This window comes from Silurus meridionalis, chromosome 7 (assembly GCF_014805685.1).
Source record: "Silurus meridionalis isolate SWU-2019-XX chromosome 7, ASM1480568v1, whole genome shotgun sequence".
In the NCBI taxonomy this organism is placed as follows: Eukaryota; Metazoa; Chordata; class Actinopteri; order Siluriformes; family Siluridae; genus Silurus; species Silurus meridionalis.
The window spans coordinates 26,269,970-26,286,999 of NC_060890.1; the positions used below are offsets into that span (position 1 = coordinate 26,269,970).

The 17,030-nt window shown below is 41.7% G+C and overlaps 1 protein-coding gene across 1 annotated transcript in view; it reads right to left on the bottom strand.

The window, feature by feature from the left end:
• Positions 1–301: 301 nt before the first annotated feature.
• si:zfos-911d5.4 overlaps positions 302–17,030 on the bottom strand; it is a 35,958-nt gene continuing 19,229 nt past the window's right edge. The window contains exons 6-7 of the mRNA XM_046854754.1: positions 3,150–3,354; positions 302–2,343 (exon numbers count right to left, since the gene is read on the bottom strand). Of these exons, the coding sequence (XP_046710710.1) occupies positions 3,187–3,354 (168 nt within the window). The 3' untranslated portion in view covers positions 302–2,343; positions 3,150–3,186. The remainder of the gene's footprint in view (positions 2,344–3,149; positions 3,355–17,030) is intronic.

Genomic DNA, 17,030 nt, shown 5'->3' on the forward strand with positions numbered 1-17,030 from the left:
ACATTTTAAAACATTTTATTTGCAAATCCAAACCCAAAAGTCCACTTTAGATAAAAATGAAAAAAGAAACAGTATTGGGACACCTTTTTCAGAAATATTTGGTTCTTTGTCAAATTGTTGGAGGCACACAATTGTCTTTGGATGCATTTGTTAGCATGACATTTGTCTTCACTTACACTAGGAGACCCAAACCTGTTCCAGCATGACAATGCAGCAGGACTGAACTCAAAGATACATGGGTTGGATTGCTACGTGCTCCTTTTTGAACATTCCTTTCCACATTTATTCTCCTCCTGTTTAAATAAGCTCCACTCTTCTGAGGAGATGTTCCACTAGATTTTGTGGAGACTCATTCAGCAACATGGTTGTTAGTAAAGTCAGGTACTGATGCAGGTGAGGTAAGGAAGCCTGAGGTGCAGTCAGTGCCACATTCATTAATAGGGTTTTGAGCTCTACAGCAGGAGATCTTTCTCTGCAACCCAATCTTCATGAAGCTGCTTTGTGCACAGATATCATGCTGGAACAGTTTTGGGTCTCCTAGTTGAATTGAAGGAAAATTTTCATGCTCAAACACCCAGTGACGTCCGATACAATCGTGTACCTCGAAATGTTTGGGGAAGAACCACATATGGCTTGAAAAAATGAGTATACAACCTATTTTCTCTTCACTATACATGAAACAAGAAAAAAAAGAAAAGCCTTATCATATGTCGTCATGCCTGCCTGAAGAACCCGCTATGTTTCTGTCACCCCATGGCTATGCGATGTTCTTCACCGATAAAACGGACTAGTCGGTGTCAAAGCTCAGAACTCACACGGACACCAAACGTCCTCCGGGGTAAATTCATAAACAGCCCTTTGTGAAACCTGAGTGCAACATAATGCAGTTTGAGCCTCAGAACCGCCATTCACAAAGATCTGAATCTCCGCGTTAGCTTAAGGCACTCGGCCTACATCTATAACAACTCCATTAGTGCCAATACCAGAGACGCTAAATGGGACTGTTAGCTGTTAGCGCTGGTAGTAAGAAAGAAGGACAATGCACTGAGAGAAAAATCCCTGTGAATGGATTCGACAAATAATGGCAATTATTTCTCTGTAATAATAAATCCTGAGTAGAAAAACAGCTAGCGTAATGTAAGACTGTTAGCACTGACAGGAAAGTATAATTGATTGTAAAAAGTGGTATAGAAATCGCAGAAATAAGACTGCCAACTGTTAGCATTAATGTTAAAAGAAAGCTGTGAATGAGTCGCAGGAAGACATTGATTAATATTTGAAACCTGACATACAAATTAATTTAATTTGCAAATTTACTTCTAATTCAGATATAAATAAAAATTCATTTCAGATAGTGTGACTCTTATTAATCTGATTCTATGCAAATGCAGATGCAAATCTGCAGATGCAAATTCTGATTTGAGTTTTGATTCAGATTTTGATCAGAATTTTCAATTCAGATTCATATCCAAATTCAGATATGCCTTTTTAATCCAATGGCGTTTAAATATGTTTCAGATTCAGATCAAGATTCTAGTTAAATTCACACTCACATTCAGTATATCAGGAATTAAAAGAGTTCCTGAAAAAGATTCACAGTGAAATTTCACTGAGCTGAAACTTTTCGACTGTGCTGCAGCTCGACATGTCTCTACATTCAGCATCAATCAGTCCCAGTTCCACACCTGCATCAAATTAGCATTAGCGCTTACTCCTTATATGAGTTCAGCGACACAATCGGTAATTAATTTGCCGCTTCAAAGCACGGGCTCACACTAGACTCGTCATCCCAAACAAGAGAAAACGAGCCGCGCTAATTAGCTGAACCGCCGCTATTTCCATAACAACACCAGCGTTTTCCATTGTGCTCGGGTGAAGGAGTGCGTTTGTGTCACGAGTCGAGTTTAGCGCAGTTTGCGTAGCTTGTGCTCCAGTCGCTGCTCTCCGAAGGCTTTAACAATGCCGCCGGGTCACAAATGGATCCTGTGTTGAAAAACGTGTCAAGATGAGCAGCGCGTTGGTTTGTTGAGTGAGCAATTACGGCCGAGAGAAACCGGCTAGCTGCTAAACGAGCCGACACGCAAACACGCGATCACACGGCCGATTACACACCATCTCACATGCACAAAAAATGAAGACTAGTTTTGTACAACATTGTTCACATTGTGTTTGTTAATAAGACGAAATAAAAGTGTCTTTATAAATAAAGCTTCTTTAGAATGATCTAATAGAAGAAACAGCATCACCACAGTAACATACTTTTACATGAATACAAAAGGTTTATGCAAATAGCATCCAGAAAATTTCCAATCCAAACTTGATCTTGATCTTGATCGTGGAGGACTACAGAGAATGAGATAGAAGAATGTCTCTTAGGATGGAAGTGTGCCAATACTTTAACACATGATTGTTGTTTGTTTGTAGTATAAAGCGAGTGTCCAGTTTATTGTCTTAACAACAAACACTGGACTGAATGGTAATAAAATGGGCTCACAAGGCAACATGTATATTTACTGGGGTGTACAGGGAGTAAAGTCAGTGTAAAGTCAGTGTTTAGTGTAAAATAAGTGTTTAGTGTAAAGTAAAGGTAAAGTCGTTGTAAAGTCAGAATCAAGTCACTGTAAAGTCAGTGTGAAGTTAGTATAAAGTCAAAATTAAGTCAGAGTAAAATAACTCAGTGTTAATTCAGTGTAAAGTCAGTGTAAAGTCATTGTTAAGTCAGAATCAAGTCATTTTAAAATTAGAGATAAATCGGGATTAATTCATTGCTAAGTAACAGTAAAGTAAGTGTAAAGTCAAAGCGGGGGCGTGGTCAAGCATCAAATGGGAAACAGATAGTATAGTGAGGGTCGCCTAATCGACACCAAACATTCCATGATCAAGAAGAAATGCTTAGCAATCAAATAGGTGGTTTTAACCTTACAATACTATCTGCATGCTCAACACAACTCCACCCCCCTGTCCAACACTGGACCACGCCCCCTGCTACCACACAGTGTAAAGTCAGTGTAAAATCAGAGTAAAGGTTATTAATTCTTACAAAATTGTCCTCATTGTCATCATTTTGGCAAATACATTCTCACAGAAATACAGACAAAATATAGGACAGTAAACCTTTCTTTAGAACCACCTGAAGTCTTTACATTTACCTGGCAATATCCTCCCCTGACCCCTGACCCCCCAACCCTAGATGCTAAGCGTGACGGTGTGGATGCTGGTAGCCGGGATCTTGGCATCTTTGTCGTCTCCACTGATGCGGAACAGGATGTATGTGTTGGACGGGATGGTAGTCGTCCCGCTGAGAGGTTTTCCCCACCAGCTGTGAGCTCCTCGCTTGTGCATCTTCACTGTCACCTACAACCACCAGAAATAACCATCAGCATGCTAATGCCAGAATGCTAATCAGCTTGGTAATAGCAATATGCTAACATTCAAATCAGATCTTTAAAGCTTAAAAAAAAAAGATTTGGTTAAAATTCGAATTTCAATTCAGATTTTGATTAAGATTCAAATTCTAATCCAGACTTTCTTAAAATTCAGATTTTTTATCTGATTCTTGAGAAATGTGATTTAAAATCTTTGACAAATTCGGATTTTGATTCGGAATAAGATTCTGGTTTTCTTTTAGTCCAATTTCATTTTGAATTTTGAGTCACATTCTAATTCAAATTCCGATTTATATTTTTATTAAGATTCTAATTCCAAATTCAGTCACATTCTTAGTTTTACAGTTTGATGGTGTCTGATTTTACTATGGATACAGGGCCAAATTTGAATTTAGACTTCAATTCAGATTTGGATTATGATTCTCACTCATAATTAACTCACATTCTGATTTTGATTTCTGATTCTGATCCCATAAAATCTCAAATTCCAATTCAGACTGAAATCCATGTTTCGGATTTTGCTTTTTGATTCTAAATTAGATACTGATTTGGAGTCTAGTTTGCATAGGAATTCAGATTCCTATTCAGTCAGTTTAAAACTTTTTTCTTATTCAAAATAAGTTTCACATTTCAGTAGATTCAATTTTAAAATATGATTCTGATTCGGATTCACGCTTAGATTTTATTTATGATTCACTTATATCGTAATTCAGATTCTGATTTGGATTCAGATTCTGACTTTTTAGACAGTGACCCTGAAAAAGGGGTAATGTACTTAACATGTACATTACAGCACAGTGAAACTCTTTCTTAGCATATCCCAAAGATGTTAGGAAGCTCAGGTCGGCCATGATACAGGACAGAGGACAGAGGTTTAAGGGCCTTGCTCAGGTGCCCCTTAAGAGTGGCAGCTTGGCAATACCGTGGCTTGAATCCCCCACCTTCTGATTGGTAGCCCAGAGCCTTAATCACTGAGCCTCCACTTCCTTGGTCAAATGTCACAAACTTTTTCCAGCAGATTATATCCAACAATTTTATATTTCATAAACAAAATGATAAATAATGAGACAAAAAACATTCGGCCAAAAAAAATTTCAGTGACCTCTAGAGGTCATTAAGGTTATGACCCAGACTGAGACCTTGTCATAATTGTCTAGCCCTCTCTGGACATCTGTGACCTTCATTTTTGACCTCTGCCAGCCAATCTGTTGCTGACAGGCTGAGCAGGAGCATCGATCTGGATTCGATATAATGCGAGGCCACCTGGACACGAGCGTCGACAAAATAATAAAACAAACGACGATTGTTTCCGAGGACGAAACTCCTCCGATACGTTTCATTCCTCTTTCACCACAGCAACTGTCCAACTCATTTACTGAAGAACGACAAATGCTGATCGTTTTATTGTGAGAGTTAATACGTGAGTGAACCAGCCGTTCCTATGGAAACTATAATGTATTGATACAAACCTGCGCTCCGGACCGGATGTGTTCATTCCGGCACCTTCGGATTCAAGATCGCCAACACAACAATTCCGTTTAAATTTGGTGACACACTCAGGAAGGTTGTTATGTGTAAATCGCTCTAAAGTAGGTGATTAAATGAGAAATGCGGCGAATGAGACGTGATTTGCGTCGGCGTGTGTATTAACGTCTCGCCGCGTGACTCAGCATGACACACACTTCAGCATCAAAGAAAAAAGCAGCACAGCTTTGAACAAGCCAAGATTGGACTTGGATTTCTTTCGCTCTCCATCCAGATTAACAAAGTGTGTACTCAGCATCACACACACACACACACACACACACACACACACACACACACACACACACAGCTATCCGGCTGGACAATGGCCGCCTTAATGAGATTTGCGTGGCCAGATAATTGAACTCTGTTCCATTTCAAAGGAAAAATCTGCAGCACTTCTGCTGTTTGACGCGCCTTACACACGAGATTAAAGTGTACAACTGTATCCACTTCGACAACACACCAACACACACACACACACACACACACACACACACACACACACACACACAGGGCGAGATGTTTTTTGCTATAAACATGGACAATTTTTTTCAATTATGGTTTGTGTGAGAGCGACATGTGCTGGTGAGGGTGTTTGGCTAATGGCCGCGGGTCGAGGTTCAGCGTGTGGAGCTTATTGCAGACGCGCGCCGAGGCTTTTATGAGCGACACATCAAAAGGGAGATAAACTACCGAAAAGAGGAAAGATGGAATTGAAATTTTCATCTCCATTTCTGTAAAAATGTGTTTTAGTCCCCTTTTTTTGTAACAGAAAATGTCATTTAAACAGCAAAAAAAGCATGTGTGTACAAGTGTGTGTGTGTGTGTGTGTGTCTGTCTGTACATGTGTGTGTGTGAAACAGGAGATACTTCAAGCCAGAATTTGACCAAAAGGCATTAAAAGATGCTTATTGCCTTAATGAATGCTATGTGTCTGTCAGTCTAAGTGAAAGAGGCGTGGCCTGTGTCTGTCAGTCTAAGTGAAAGAGGCATGGCCTATGTGTCTGTCATTCTAAGTGAAAGAGGTGTGGCCTGTGTCTGTCGGTCTAAGTAAAAGAGGCGTGGCCTGTGTCTGTCATTCTAAGTGAAAGAGGTGTGTCCTGTGTCTGTCATTCTAAGTGAAAGAGGTGTGGCCTGTGTCTGTCGGTCTAAGTGAAAGAGGCGTGGCCTGTGTCTGTCGGTCTAAGTGAAAGAGGCGTGGCCTGTGTCTGTCAGTCTAAGTGAAAGAGGCATGGCCTATGTGTCTGTCAGTGAAGGAGGATGTGTCCTCAGCTTATGTGTCTAAAGTGGACATGTCATCTAAGTCTCTAAGGTCAAAAAAGGTGTGGCCTCTGTGTCTGTTCATCTCAGAGGCATCGCCTCTGTGTGTGTCAGTGTCCGTGTAGCAGGCATGGCCTCTGTGTTGTCTGTAAAATAGGTGTGGCCTCTGTGTGTCGGTCTCAGTAAATGAGGTGTGTCCTATGTGTTTTTCAGTCTCAGAAAAGGAGGTGTGGCCTCTGTGTGTCAGTCTCAGTGAAGGAGGTGTGGCCTCTGTGTGTCAGTTTTAGTAAAGGAGGTGTGGCCTCTGTGTCAGTCTCAGTAAAGGTGTGGTCTTTGTGTGTCTGTCCCAGTAAAGGAGGTGTGGCCTCTATGTGTTGGTCTCAGTGAAGGAGGTGTGGCCTCTGTGTGTCAGTCTCAGTGAAGGAGGTGTGGCCTCTGCCAACAATACAGATTCAATTGCTAGTTGAAACACACAGAAGAAAGACACTGTTTTTATTTGTGAAGCTGTTGCCAGTGCCTGCAATCTTCCTTACATTACACATTTAATGTTCCTCAGAATCAAACACACCGTTGTGGTTTAGAACTGGAATTCTTCTGGATCTCACTTTACACTGACACCTGACACGCTGGAATGAAACACAGCTTTATTAATTCAGGCATGCTGAAACAATAGCACCTTGAACGTAGCTTTTAGACGGCAGACGTCTGGCCGTGTGTGTGTGGGTTTTTTGTTTTTTTTGGGGGGTGTGTGGGGGGGGTGGTTATGTGGGATTGACAAAACAGCTATTTGTCTACAATCAACCTCAAACCTCAGGAAATCATCAGTACAGAAACGGTGTGATGAAACATGACAGTTCAAAGACCGTCAGAGATTTATCAGTTCTTCTGTCTAGCAGTTTAGCACAGAAAAGGACAATCTTATATTCACCTCCAACATCAGGACAACCTCATTCACCTTCAACATCAGGACAACCTCATATTCACCTCCAACATCAGAACAATCTCATATTCACCTCCAACATCAGGACAACCTCATATTCACCTCCAACATCAGGACAACCTCATATTCACCTCCAACATCAGGACATCCTCATATTCACCTCCAACATCAGAACAACTCATATTCACCTTCAACATCAGGACAACCTCATATTCACCTCCAACATCAGAACAACCTCATATTCACCTTCAACATCAGAACAACCTCATATTCACCTCCAACATCAGGACAACCTTATATTCACCTCCAACATCAGAACAACCTCATTCACCTTCAACATCAGGACAACCTCATATTCACCTCCAACATCAGGACAACCTCATATTCACCTCAACATCAGAACAATCTCATATTCACCTCCAACATCAGAACAACCTCATTCACCTCAACATCAGAACAACCTCATATTCACCTTCAACATCAGAACAACCTCATTCACCTTCAACATCAGAACAATCTCATATTCACCTCCAACATCAGGACAATCTCATATTCACCTCCAACATCAGGACAACCTCATATTCACCTCCAACATCAGGACAACCTCATATTCACCTCCAACATCAGAACAACCTCATTCACCTTCAACATCAGAACAATCTCATATTCACCTCCAACATCAGGACAATCTCATATTCACCTCCAACATCAGGACAATCTCATATTCACCTCCAACATCAGGACAATCTCATATTCACCTCCAACATCAGAACAATCTCATATTCACCTCCAACATCAGGACAACCTCATATTCACCTCCAACATCAGAACAATCTCATATTCACCTCCAACATCGGGACAACCTCATATTCACCTCCAACATCAGAACAATCTCATTCACCTTCAACATCAGAACAATCTCATATTCACCTCCAACATCAGGACAATCTCATATTCACCTCCAACATCAGGACAATCTCATATTCACCTCCAACATCAGGACAATCTCATATTCACCTCCAACATCAGAACAATCTCATATTCACCTCCAACATCAGGACAACCTCATATTCACCTCCAACATCAGAACAATCTCATATTCACCTCCAACATCGGGACAACCTCATATTCACCTCCAACATCAGAACAATCTCATATTCACCTCCAACATCAGAACAATCTCATATTCACCTCCAACATCAGGACAATCTCATATTCACCTCCAACATCAGGACAACCTCATTCACCTTCAACATCAGGACAATCTCATATTCACCTCCAACATCAGGACAATCTCATATTCACCATCACATATTCACACTAATCCGGAGTGTGTTGTGAGTCTCGAGTGTGAAGCAGACCCTCATTGATGTCTCTACACTGCCTTGATTCCTGTGTTTGATGTGAAGAGTGAGAGGGCGGTGCAGGAAAGTCCTTTCATCTAATAAACATCACACAACAACATCAACAACAACAATGATACGTCTGCTCAGGCATTTTCACAGGTATTTATAAACAATATGAGTTAATGATAGAGCCAACTTTATTCAGGGTCGAGTAAAACCAAGACATCTCACAGAAACAGTCAGACAGACAGAAAGACAGAGACAGGCAGAGAGACAGAAACAGACAGAGAGACAGACAGAGATACAGAGACAGGCACAAAGACACAGATACCGTGTTAGAGAAATAGACAAAGAGACAGAAACAGGCAGAGTGACAGAGATACAGAATTAGAGAAACAGACAGGAAGACAGAGACAGACAGTTAGAGACAGAGACAGACAGAGTTAGAGACAGAGACAGACAAAGTTAGAGACAGAGACAGACAAAGTTAGAGACAGAGACAGACACAGACAAAGTTAGAGACAGAGACAGACAGTTAGAGACAGACAGACAGAGTTAGAGACAGAGACAGACAGAGTTAGAGACAGAGACAGACAGTTATAGACAGAGACAGACAGAGTTAGAGACAGAGACAGAGTTAGAGACAAAGACAGACAGAGTTAGAGATAGAGACAGACAGTTAAAGACAGAGACAGACAGAGTTAGAGACAGAGACAGACAGTTAGAGACAGAGACAGAGTTAGAGACAGAGACAGAGAGTTAGAGACAGAGACAGACAGTTAGAGACAGAGACAGACAGAGTTAGAGACAGAGACAGACAAAGTTAGAGACAGAGACAGACAGAGTTAGAGAAACAGACAGTTAAAGTCCCTCATGTGACCTTTTTAATGTTCAACGTATTAATAAAAAGATTTCTGCATGTTTCCTGTCTGCACTCAGGTGTGTGTCCTCATCAGACAGGTGTGAGCTCTGACAGAATTACACACACACACACACACACACACACACACACACACACACACACACACACACTGCAATTAGATCATCACATCACCTCGGGCCACTTCCTACTGAACTCAAATTAACAACACACACGCACACACACACACACACACACACACACACACACACACACACACACACACACACACACACACACTTACATATACATACAACTTACAAATAGAGAAGTTAATAAAAATCTGCTTGTAAACTACAGGAGATAAAACACGTGTTTGCTGAAAGAGCTGAATATCTGAGAACCCAGTAACACCTTCACCAGTAACACCTTCACCAGTAACACCTTCACCAGTAACACGTTCACCAGTAACACCTTCACCAGTAACACCTTCACCAGTAACACCTTCACCAGTAACACCTTCACCAGCTAAAACCTTCTCCATTTATTATTATGGACTGGCTCTAATAGACAGGAAGTATTTGACAGAACACAGGGTTGAGAAGATCTCCATACCCTGTATAGACAAGACACCTGACATTTCCACCCTAATGAGGTTTTTCCTCAAACTGTTAGCACAAACTTAGAGGCATGAAATTGTACCTTCACTTGAACTAGGAGACTGAAACCTGTTCCAGCAGGACACTGCCCCTGTGCACAAAGCAGCTCCATGAAGATCTGCTTTCCATGTGCTGGAGTGAAAGATCTCCTGCTATAGAGCTCCAACCCTAATGAACATAAATGAATGTGAATACTGACTGCACCACAGACCTCCTCACCTTCTCACCTACATCACTACCTGACTTTAGTATCACCCTTGTGTCTGAATGAGTCTCCATAAAATCTCGTGTGGACGAAGGAGATTATTAGAAGAGTCTAAATGAGACTAAATGTGGAATGAGATGTTCAAAAAGAAGCACGTAGCAATCTTATGTTCGGCTGTCCACAAACATTCGAGCACATACGTTTAGGTTCATAAATGTTAAATTGTTGACAGAGAATCCTGACAGTCCCGTCTCATCCTGTCCCCGTCCCCCACACTGCGTAGGGACACCTGACACCGTGTCTCGCTTTGAGTCGTGCCTCTGCGAGTAAACTGGCACAGATTGAGGTTCAGCCTGATATTTTAGTCGTATCTTGTCTTGTTGAATGAGAAATCCCTGGCAGGCGCGTCAGAGATCAGACCACACAGCGTCTCTCGTCTGAGTTTATCTTACAGACCAGACGACTCGCCATCACGGCTCTTACATTTCTGCTGGAAGAATCCCCGTGCTCCTGCGGCTAACCGACCAGCGGCCGCATTTAGAGAACATGCTGGAAATCCCCCCCGACATCCCCCCTACCCCCGTCCACCCAACACACCCCACAACACCCACACAACACCAAAACATCGGCCTCGAACGGCACAGACGTTATTAGAGCGTCTCACGTTGCAGCGTGTTGGCATCGAAACACTTGTCACAGCTCACACAAAGGTTCAAACACAGTTCTCGCTCGAATGCCTGGCGTACTTGGTGAAGACTTTACTCGCCCTATCCATTGCAATCGATCATTATGCACTGATTCAGGACTTGGCAAGAAGCTCGGCACGTCTGCGTTCGGGTTACACGCGCTCATAAAAAGCGACAGGAGCATCCCTTTGAAAATTTATAGACATGTCTGTGAACATAAAAAGAGAGAGAAAAGAAAGAAAGAAAGAAAGAAAGAGGGAAAGAAAGAGAGGGAAAAAAAAAAACTCTTGGAATGAAGGTTGACACCGAAGACGTTATGTGTCTGGAGCGTCGGATGTTAGACTGGGAAGGTTGCGAAACTTTGCTTTCAGAAAGAGTTTAATCCCATACTTAACCGTATAATACAATACAAATCACTCGAATAGAAATAAATAAATTAATAAATAATTACATTAATCGCATATTGAGTTATTAATAAAAATGTAAAAAAATATATATATTAACATGGATATAAACACATAACATTTTATATAAACATTAAATTACATTTTAAAATGATTGTAATAATAATATAAAAAAAATATGAATTAATAAATAATGACTACATGTTCAATTACCTAAATGAAATCATTTAAATAAGTATAATACATTTAAATATATTCAGTCTGATCACATCTTCTCTCCTGGTCTCCATTTTGCAAGTTCTCCTGGTAGAGACAAAAATGTCCCATTTGACCTCCACAGAACTTCCTTTCACTCATTCACTGTCCAATTCTTCAGTGTTTTTAAATTTTACCCATTTGTTTGAGGAAAAACAAAAGGAAAATGCATGTATATATATATATATATAATAATATATCATTCGAGATAGAATGCTAAGCTACACACTATAGATAAATATTTGTAGAAAGATGAATTTTTACATTCACTACCACAAAACAACCACAAACCATCACAGCTGTAGATTTCAGCAAAGCCAGATGAGAGAGATCAGCTTAACAATGTTGAGAAGTGTGTAAAGGACATTAGACAGTGGACGCTTGATAACTTCCTTCTGCTCAACTCAGATAAGACGGATGTACTTTTACTAGGACCACATGCAGCTAGAAGTAAACTTTTTCTGATTCCGTAGCATCTCTGGATGGTGTTTCTGTCTCAGTGTGTACAGCAGTCAAAAACCTCTGTGTGATTATTGACTCGAGTCTTTCCTTTGAGTCTCACGTGAATAATATCACCAGGATCTCCTTCTTTCACCTTAGAAATATTGCTAAAACTAGAAATATGATGTCGTTACAGGATGCAGAAAAACTAGTTGATGCTTTTGTAACATCTAGATTAGATTGTTTGGGACTCAGACACAGTTTCAGTGTTAATGTCCGTTATTTTATCGGTGGGTTTTTCCCAGGTGAAGGAGTCCGTTGTTAAGCGCTATACAAATAAAAATGAATTGACGCAAACGCATTTATATAAACCTGCGCCCCTTCTGACCAATCAGGATGCAGGATTTAGTAGTGATTTGTGTTACTTTGAAATGCTGATTGTTATGAGGACATAATGGTGGACTGTATTTACGTTTGCAGAAGGTTAGCTAGAAAACCTTGGTGAAACTACTGTAGCGAGCGCACGTGAACTCGCAAAACAAGAGGAGAAATGTGGGTCATGACTGACACGTTGACTGAAGGAACCGAGGTGTAAAAGGTGACAAAGACACATCGCTGTCACGTTAAACGACAGCCAAAGAGGACAAAAGGTCCCGGGACTGTCACTCGGAGGACACAGGTAGCTCACAATGTCGTGTGTCACCTGAGACGAGAACAGATACAGTGCTGTCTTTCCTGGAGGCACACAAAGTCTCTGTATAGTCTCTCTGTAGTAGTTACAAGTAGTTGTAAGTGTCTTTTTTTCCAACCACTCCCCTGAGTGTTTTCATTAAACGCTGACATCTTCTCTCGACGGCCGTCTGGGCGAAAGCCGGCTCGTCTTCTCAGAGTCTCTCCTCAGGGAGACACAGACGTTTGTTTCTCAGGCGAGGGTTTTTTTTCCCCCGTGTCCCGAGCCCAAGGCTGTCGGACAGGAGACACACAAAGGGACGGGAGCTCATTTAGCTCACACTCGCTTTCTATTTCTCGATAGGAAAAATGACCTCACCTCACGCATTTCAACACGCTTTCCTCTGGTCATAAATCTCTCCACCAGTTCTCTGTCGTTCTCACCTGCGACCCACCTGGCCTGAAGTGACGCACCTCCAAAAACACGCCGCTTTTGTTCCATGCTCAGTCAGATCCAGGCAGATAAAGAAGACTAGATGTTTTCTGCCCGGGTGTCTGACTCGCTTGTTATTCGCCTGAAGCGAGACAAGCAGCGTGTGACTGCACGGGTCACAAGCCGCCGTGTTATCCGTGTTCCAACACACACCACATGAAGGACCCATGTGAAAGAATAGAGATTGTGAACACCTGACCAGTAGATTTGCATGTGCTCCTTTTTAAACGTCTCATTCCACATCTAGTCTCCATTTCATGATATAATGAGCTCCACTCTTCTGCTACAACGTTCCACTAGATTGTGTTGGAGATTCATTCAGCTACAAGGGTGTTAGTGAAGTCAGGAACTGATAGAAGTGAGGTGAGGTGAGGAGGCCTGGGGTGCAGTCTTTCATGTTCAATAGCTCTATAGCAGAAGATCTTCCACTCCATTACATGGAAAGCAGATCTTCATGGAGCTGGCTTTGTGCAGGTTTGGGTCCTGCTACAGCGTCCAAAGATGCCTACAATCGTGTGCCTCCAGATTTGTGCTTTGGGGAAGGGGGTGGGTTGCAATGCCGCGTGTCTCGATACTTTTGTCCATATTTTTTTTCTATGTGTGTGTTTTTATTCCTCCGGGGTGTGAATGACCCTCTGATCACTGAAGCTGGGAGATGAACATCACACTCGGCATGTGATCACCTGTACGCTCCCTTTCGCTCGGTTACACGTCCTGGCACTCGCTCGCAGGAATGAAGGGCGTCACCTACAGCTACAGGTGCCGTGTTTCAGGTGAACTTGCTGTAAACTCACAGACTTAGACTCTTTTGTTCAGTCACGTCTCAAACAAGATTAAAAAAAGATATAGGATAAAACTCCCTCTTTGCTGGAGATTTGTGCGGAAACAAAACTGTTCGAATTGAACGCACTTACACTCAACACCACCCCCCTTTTTCAGAAATAAATACAGATAAATATTAAATGAAGAAATGTCAGAATTCACTTTAACTCCAGATGAAATGAAACCTTTTACTAAAAACCTGACACTGAGGATTAGTGACGAGTCGTTCATGAGCAATTCGTTCAATTTGAAAGAATCTTTAATGTGACTTTAATGTGAAGAAGGAGTCGTCTCAGAGGGTGATTCGTTATTTTTCTACTGGACGTGCATAAGCAAAGCATCACAAAATCTCCGTAGGTTCCGTGTTGTTCATTCTTTTATTGATTAATGGATTGAAGGAAAAAATTATTTCAAAAGAGATTCAAAGAACCGAATCACTAAAATAAAGAGTCGGGAGAATTTTTATTTGACTCTATTTTGACTCTTTGAATCTTGTTTATCAAAATGAACGAATCTTTTTTGTCATTTTACTTGTTTTGTTTATTTGATCAGAAATAAAAAAAAACATAACCATTTTTTAATAAGCAGATCCCCAACACATCTACATACACCAACTTTGACTATAGTTTCAATCTTTTATATATGTTTGTAACTGAATAGCATGTACAGGAGTCATTTGACAAAACAACAAATGACTCGTACCAGATGACTCGTGATGAATGACTCAATTCTGATTCCTGTGTAATGCACAGCATAGTGTCTATGGGAATCACGTGATGGAAGAATGAACGACTCGGACTAGAAGAGTTGAGAGATGAACTACTAAATTCTGTTTCCTGTACGTAACCTACGGAGTTTTTTCGATGCTTTGCTCGTGTGCGTCCAATAGAAAATGCACGAATCACTCTTTGAGACGACTCGTTTTTTCTGAGTCACATTAAAGACTCGTTCAAAATGAGCGAATCGTTCATGAACAACTCATTAGTATTCCACAGCACCTCCTGATACAGACTGAAAAGTCAAAGCAAAAGGTGCTTTATGCTTGTCACATGGGGTCAGAGTGCAGAGTCAGCCATGATACAGCCCCCTGGAGCACAGAGGGTTGGGTGCCTTACTCAAGAGTGGCCCAAGAGTGGCAGCTTGGCGATACTGGGGACTGACCCCCCAACCTTCCGATCACTAACCCAGAGCCTTAACCACTGATCTCCCACTTCCCGTGTTATTGCGACGGTAGTAGTTATTACAGCGTTAGTTTAAAGCGCCGTTAGAGGACCAGAGGTCCCGATATAAAGCGCGCTTCTTGGGTTGAACAACCTTTTTTTTCTCTCCTCCCCGGTCTAAACTCGAGAGCACAATTTATGGCTGATTTAATTTGGCTCTTCGCAAACATTCCTAATGACATTAGTCCCGCTGCATACACTGACTGCCTCCGTCTTATTCCATTAACCCCCCAAATCGGGTTTAAAGACCATATTGATGCCGAGCATTATTAAGGGTGATTATCAAAACAACAGACAATGGGCCAAAGTGTCCGCTAACCAGTTTATGTGTAATTTTGCAGAGCCACAACAGATGGCAGAGGCAGTAAATTACAGCCTGCTGCTGCTGCTGCTGCTGCTGCGTGGTAAAGAACTGTACTTCAGCCATAATGTGGAAATACAGCAGGCTGTAGATAAGGAGACACACAGCAAAATGTCTTCCTCCTAATTTGGGGTTAGCAGAGTAAAAAAAACAGGGGAGACAGGTTTAACCGCCCGATGTCTCGTCACACAAACGTGAAAAACGTGAATGAGAGAAAGTCCTGAGTGTAGATTTGGGTCCTGGGATAAGTGACACCATCAGCCTTTTATTTATTATACCAATTATTGTTATGATTTGGATGGTCAGAAGGTGTCAGGGTTATACAGATGCATTATTGTTGCTATAGAAACAGATCATATATGAATGTGTTATTGTTGCTATAGAAACAGATTGTATGTTAATATAGCATTTGGGGAAGGAGTCTTCTGTGTCAGCTGGAGGTTCTGTAACAAAAATGCAATTTGATCTATTGTCCCACTCCAGCTCTGATCTATAGCCCCAATTGTAGTCTAATTTACACCCACACTTTTGGTCTGATCTATTAGCCCACTCCTGGTCTGATCTTTTGTCCCACTTCCATTCTGATCTATTGTTCCACTTCCATTCTGATCTATTGTTCCACTCCTGGTCTGATCTATTGTTTCACTCCTGAACATTTATCACAGTATTTGTCAGACCTATTACCACACGTCTGATCTATTGCCACACTCCTGGTCTGATCTACCAGTTCAATCCAGATCTGACATATTGCATCACAGTCCAGATCGGCTCTTTCACTCCACTCCTGATCTGATCTATAGTCCCACGCACGGTCTGATCCACGGCCACAGTCGCGGTCTGATGTTTTGTATCTAATGAGAGAAGCAGAAGGTTCACTTTTGCTGCAAATGAAACCACAGAAACTTGACAAAAGCCCTCGATTTGTTTCAAGCCTCCCGTTTCCAGACGTATGACTTGCAAATTTGGGCATCATTATGCGCACCGGGCCAATCGGCAGGTCCGACTCGCTGACAGATATGCAAATCGGTCCACTCCATCCACTTCACTCCTTTGATTCGGGGCCAATTAAAGCAAAATGCTGCTCGGCGTGTATAATGAAGTGGCTGTGCTGCGGCGACTCGCCTGACTGGATAAATGAACGCTTATTGATCTTTCTTTAGTGGCTATTGATAGCATCCTGCACTGAAAGACTCCAAAACAAACGGGCGTTTAAGAGACCAGAGACCCCCCACCCACCGCATCCCATCCCCCCCCGCCTGCACGGCTATACGCAAATAACTAATGATATTAGCAACAAAAGCTGAGAAGTCTCTATGAGAAAGGCTTGTAATTAGTAATCACGGCACTTAGAGCTTTTTAACGTCCATGCAGCAGATGATGATGATGATGATACAAAACAAAAGAAAACTCTGAGCGCACCAGCTTGATTAATAACAGCCATCTGAAGAAGAAGGAAATCACAAGATAAATCAACGTAAGGGATGTAAATAAAATGCA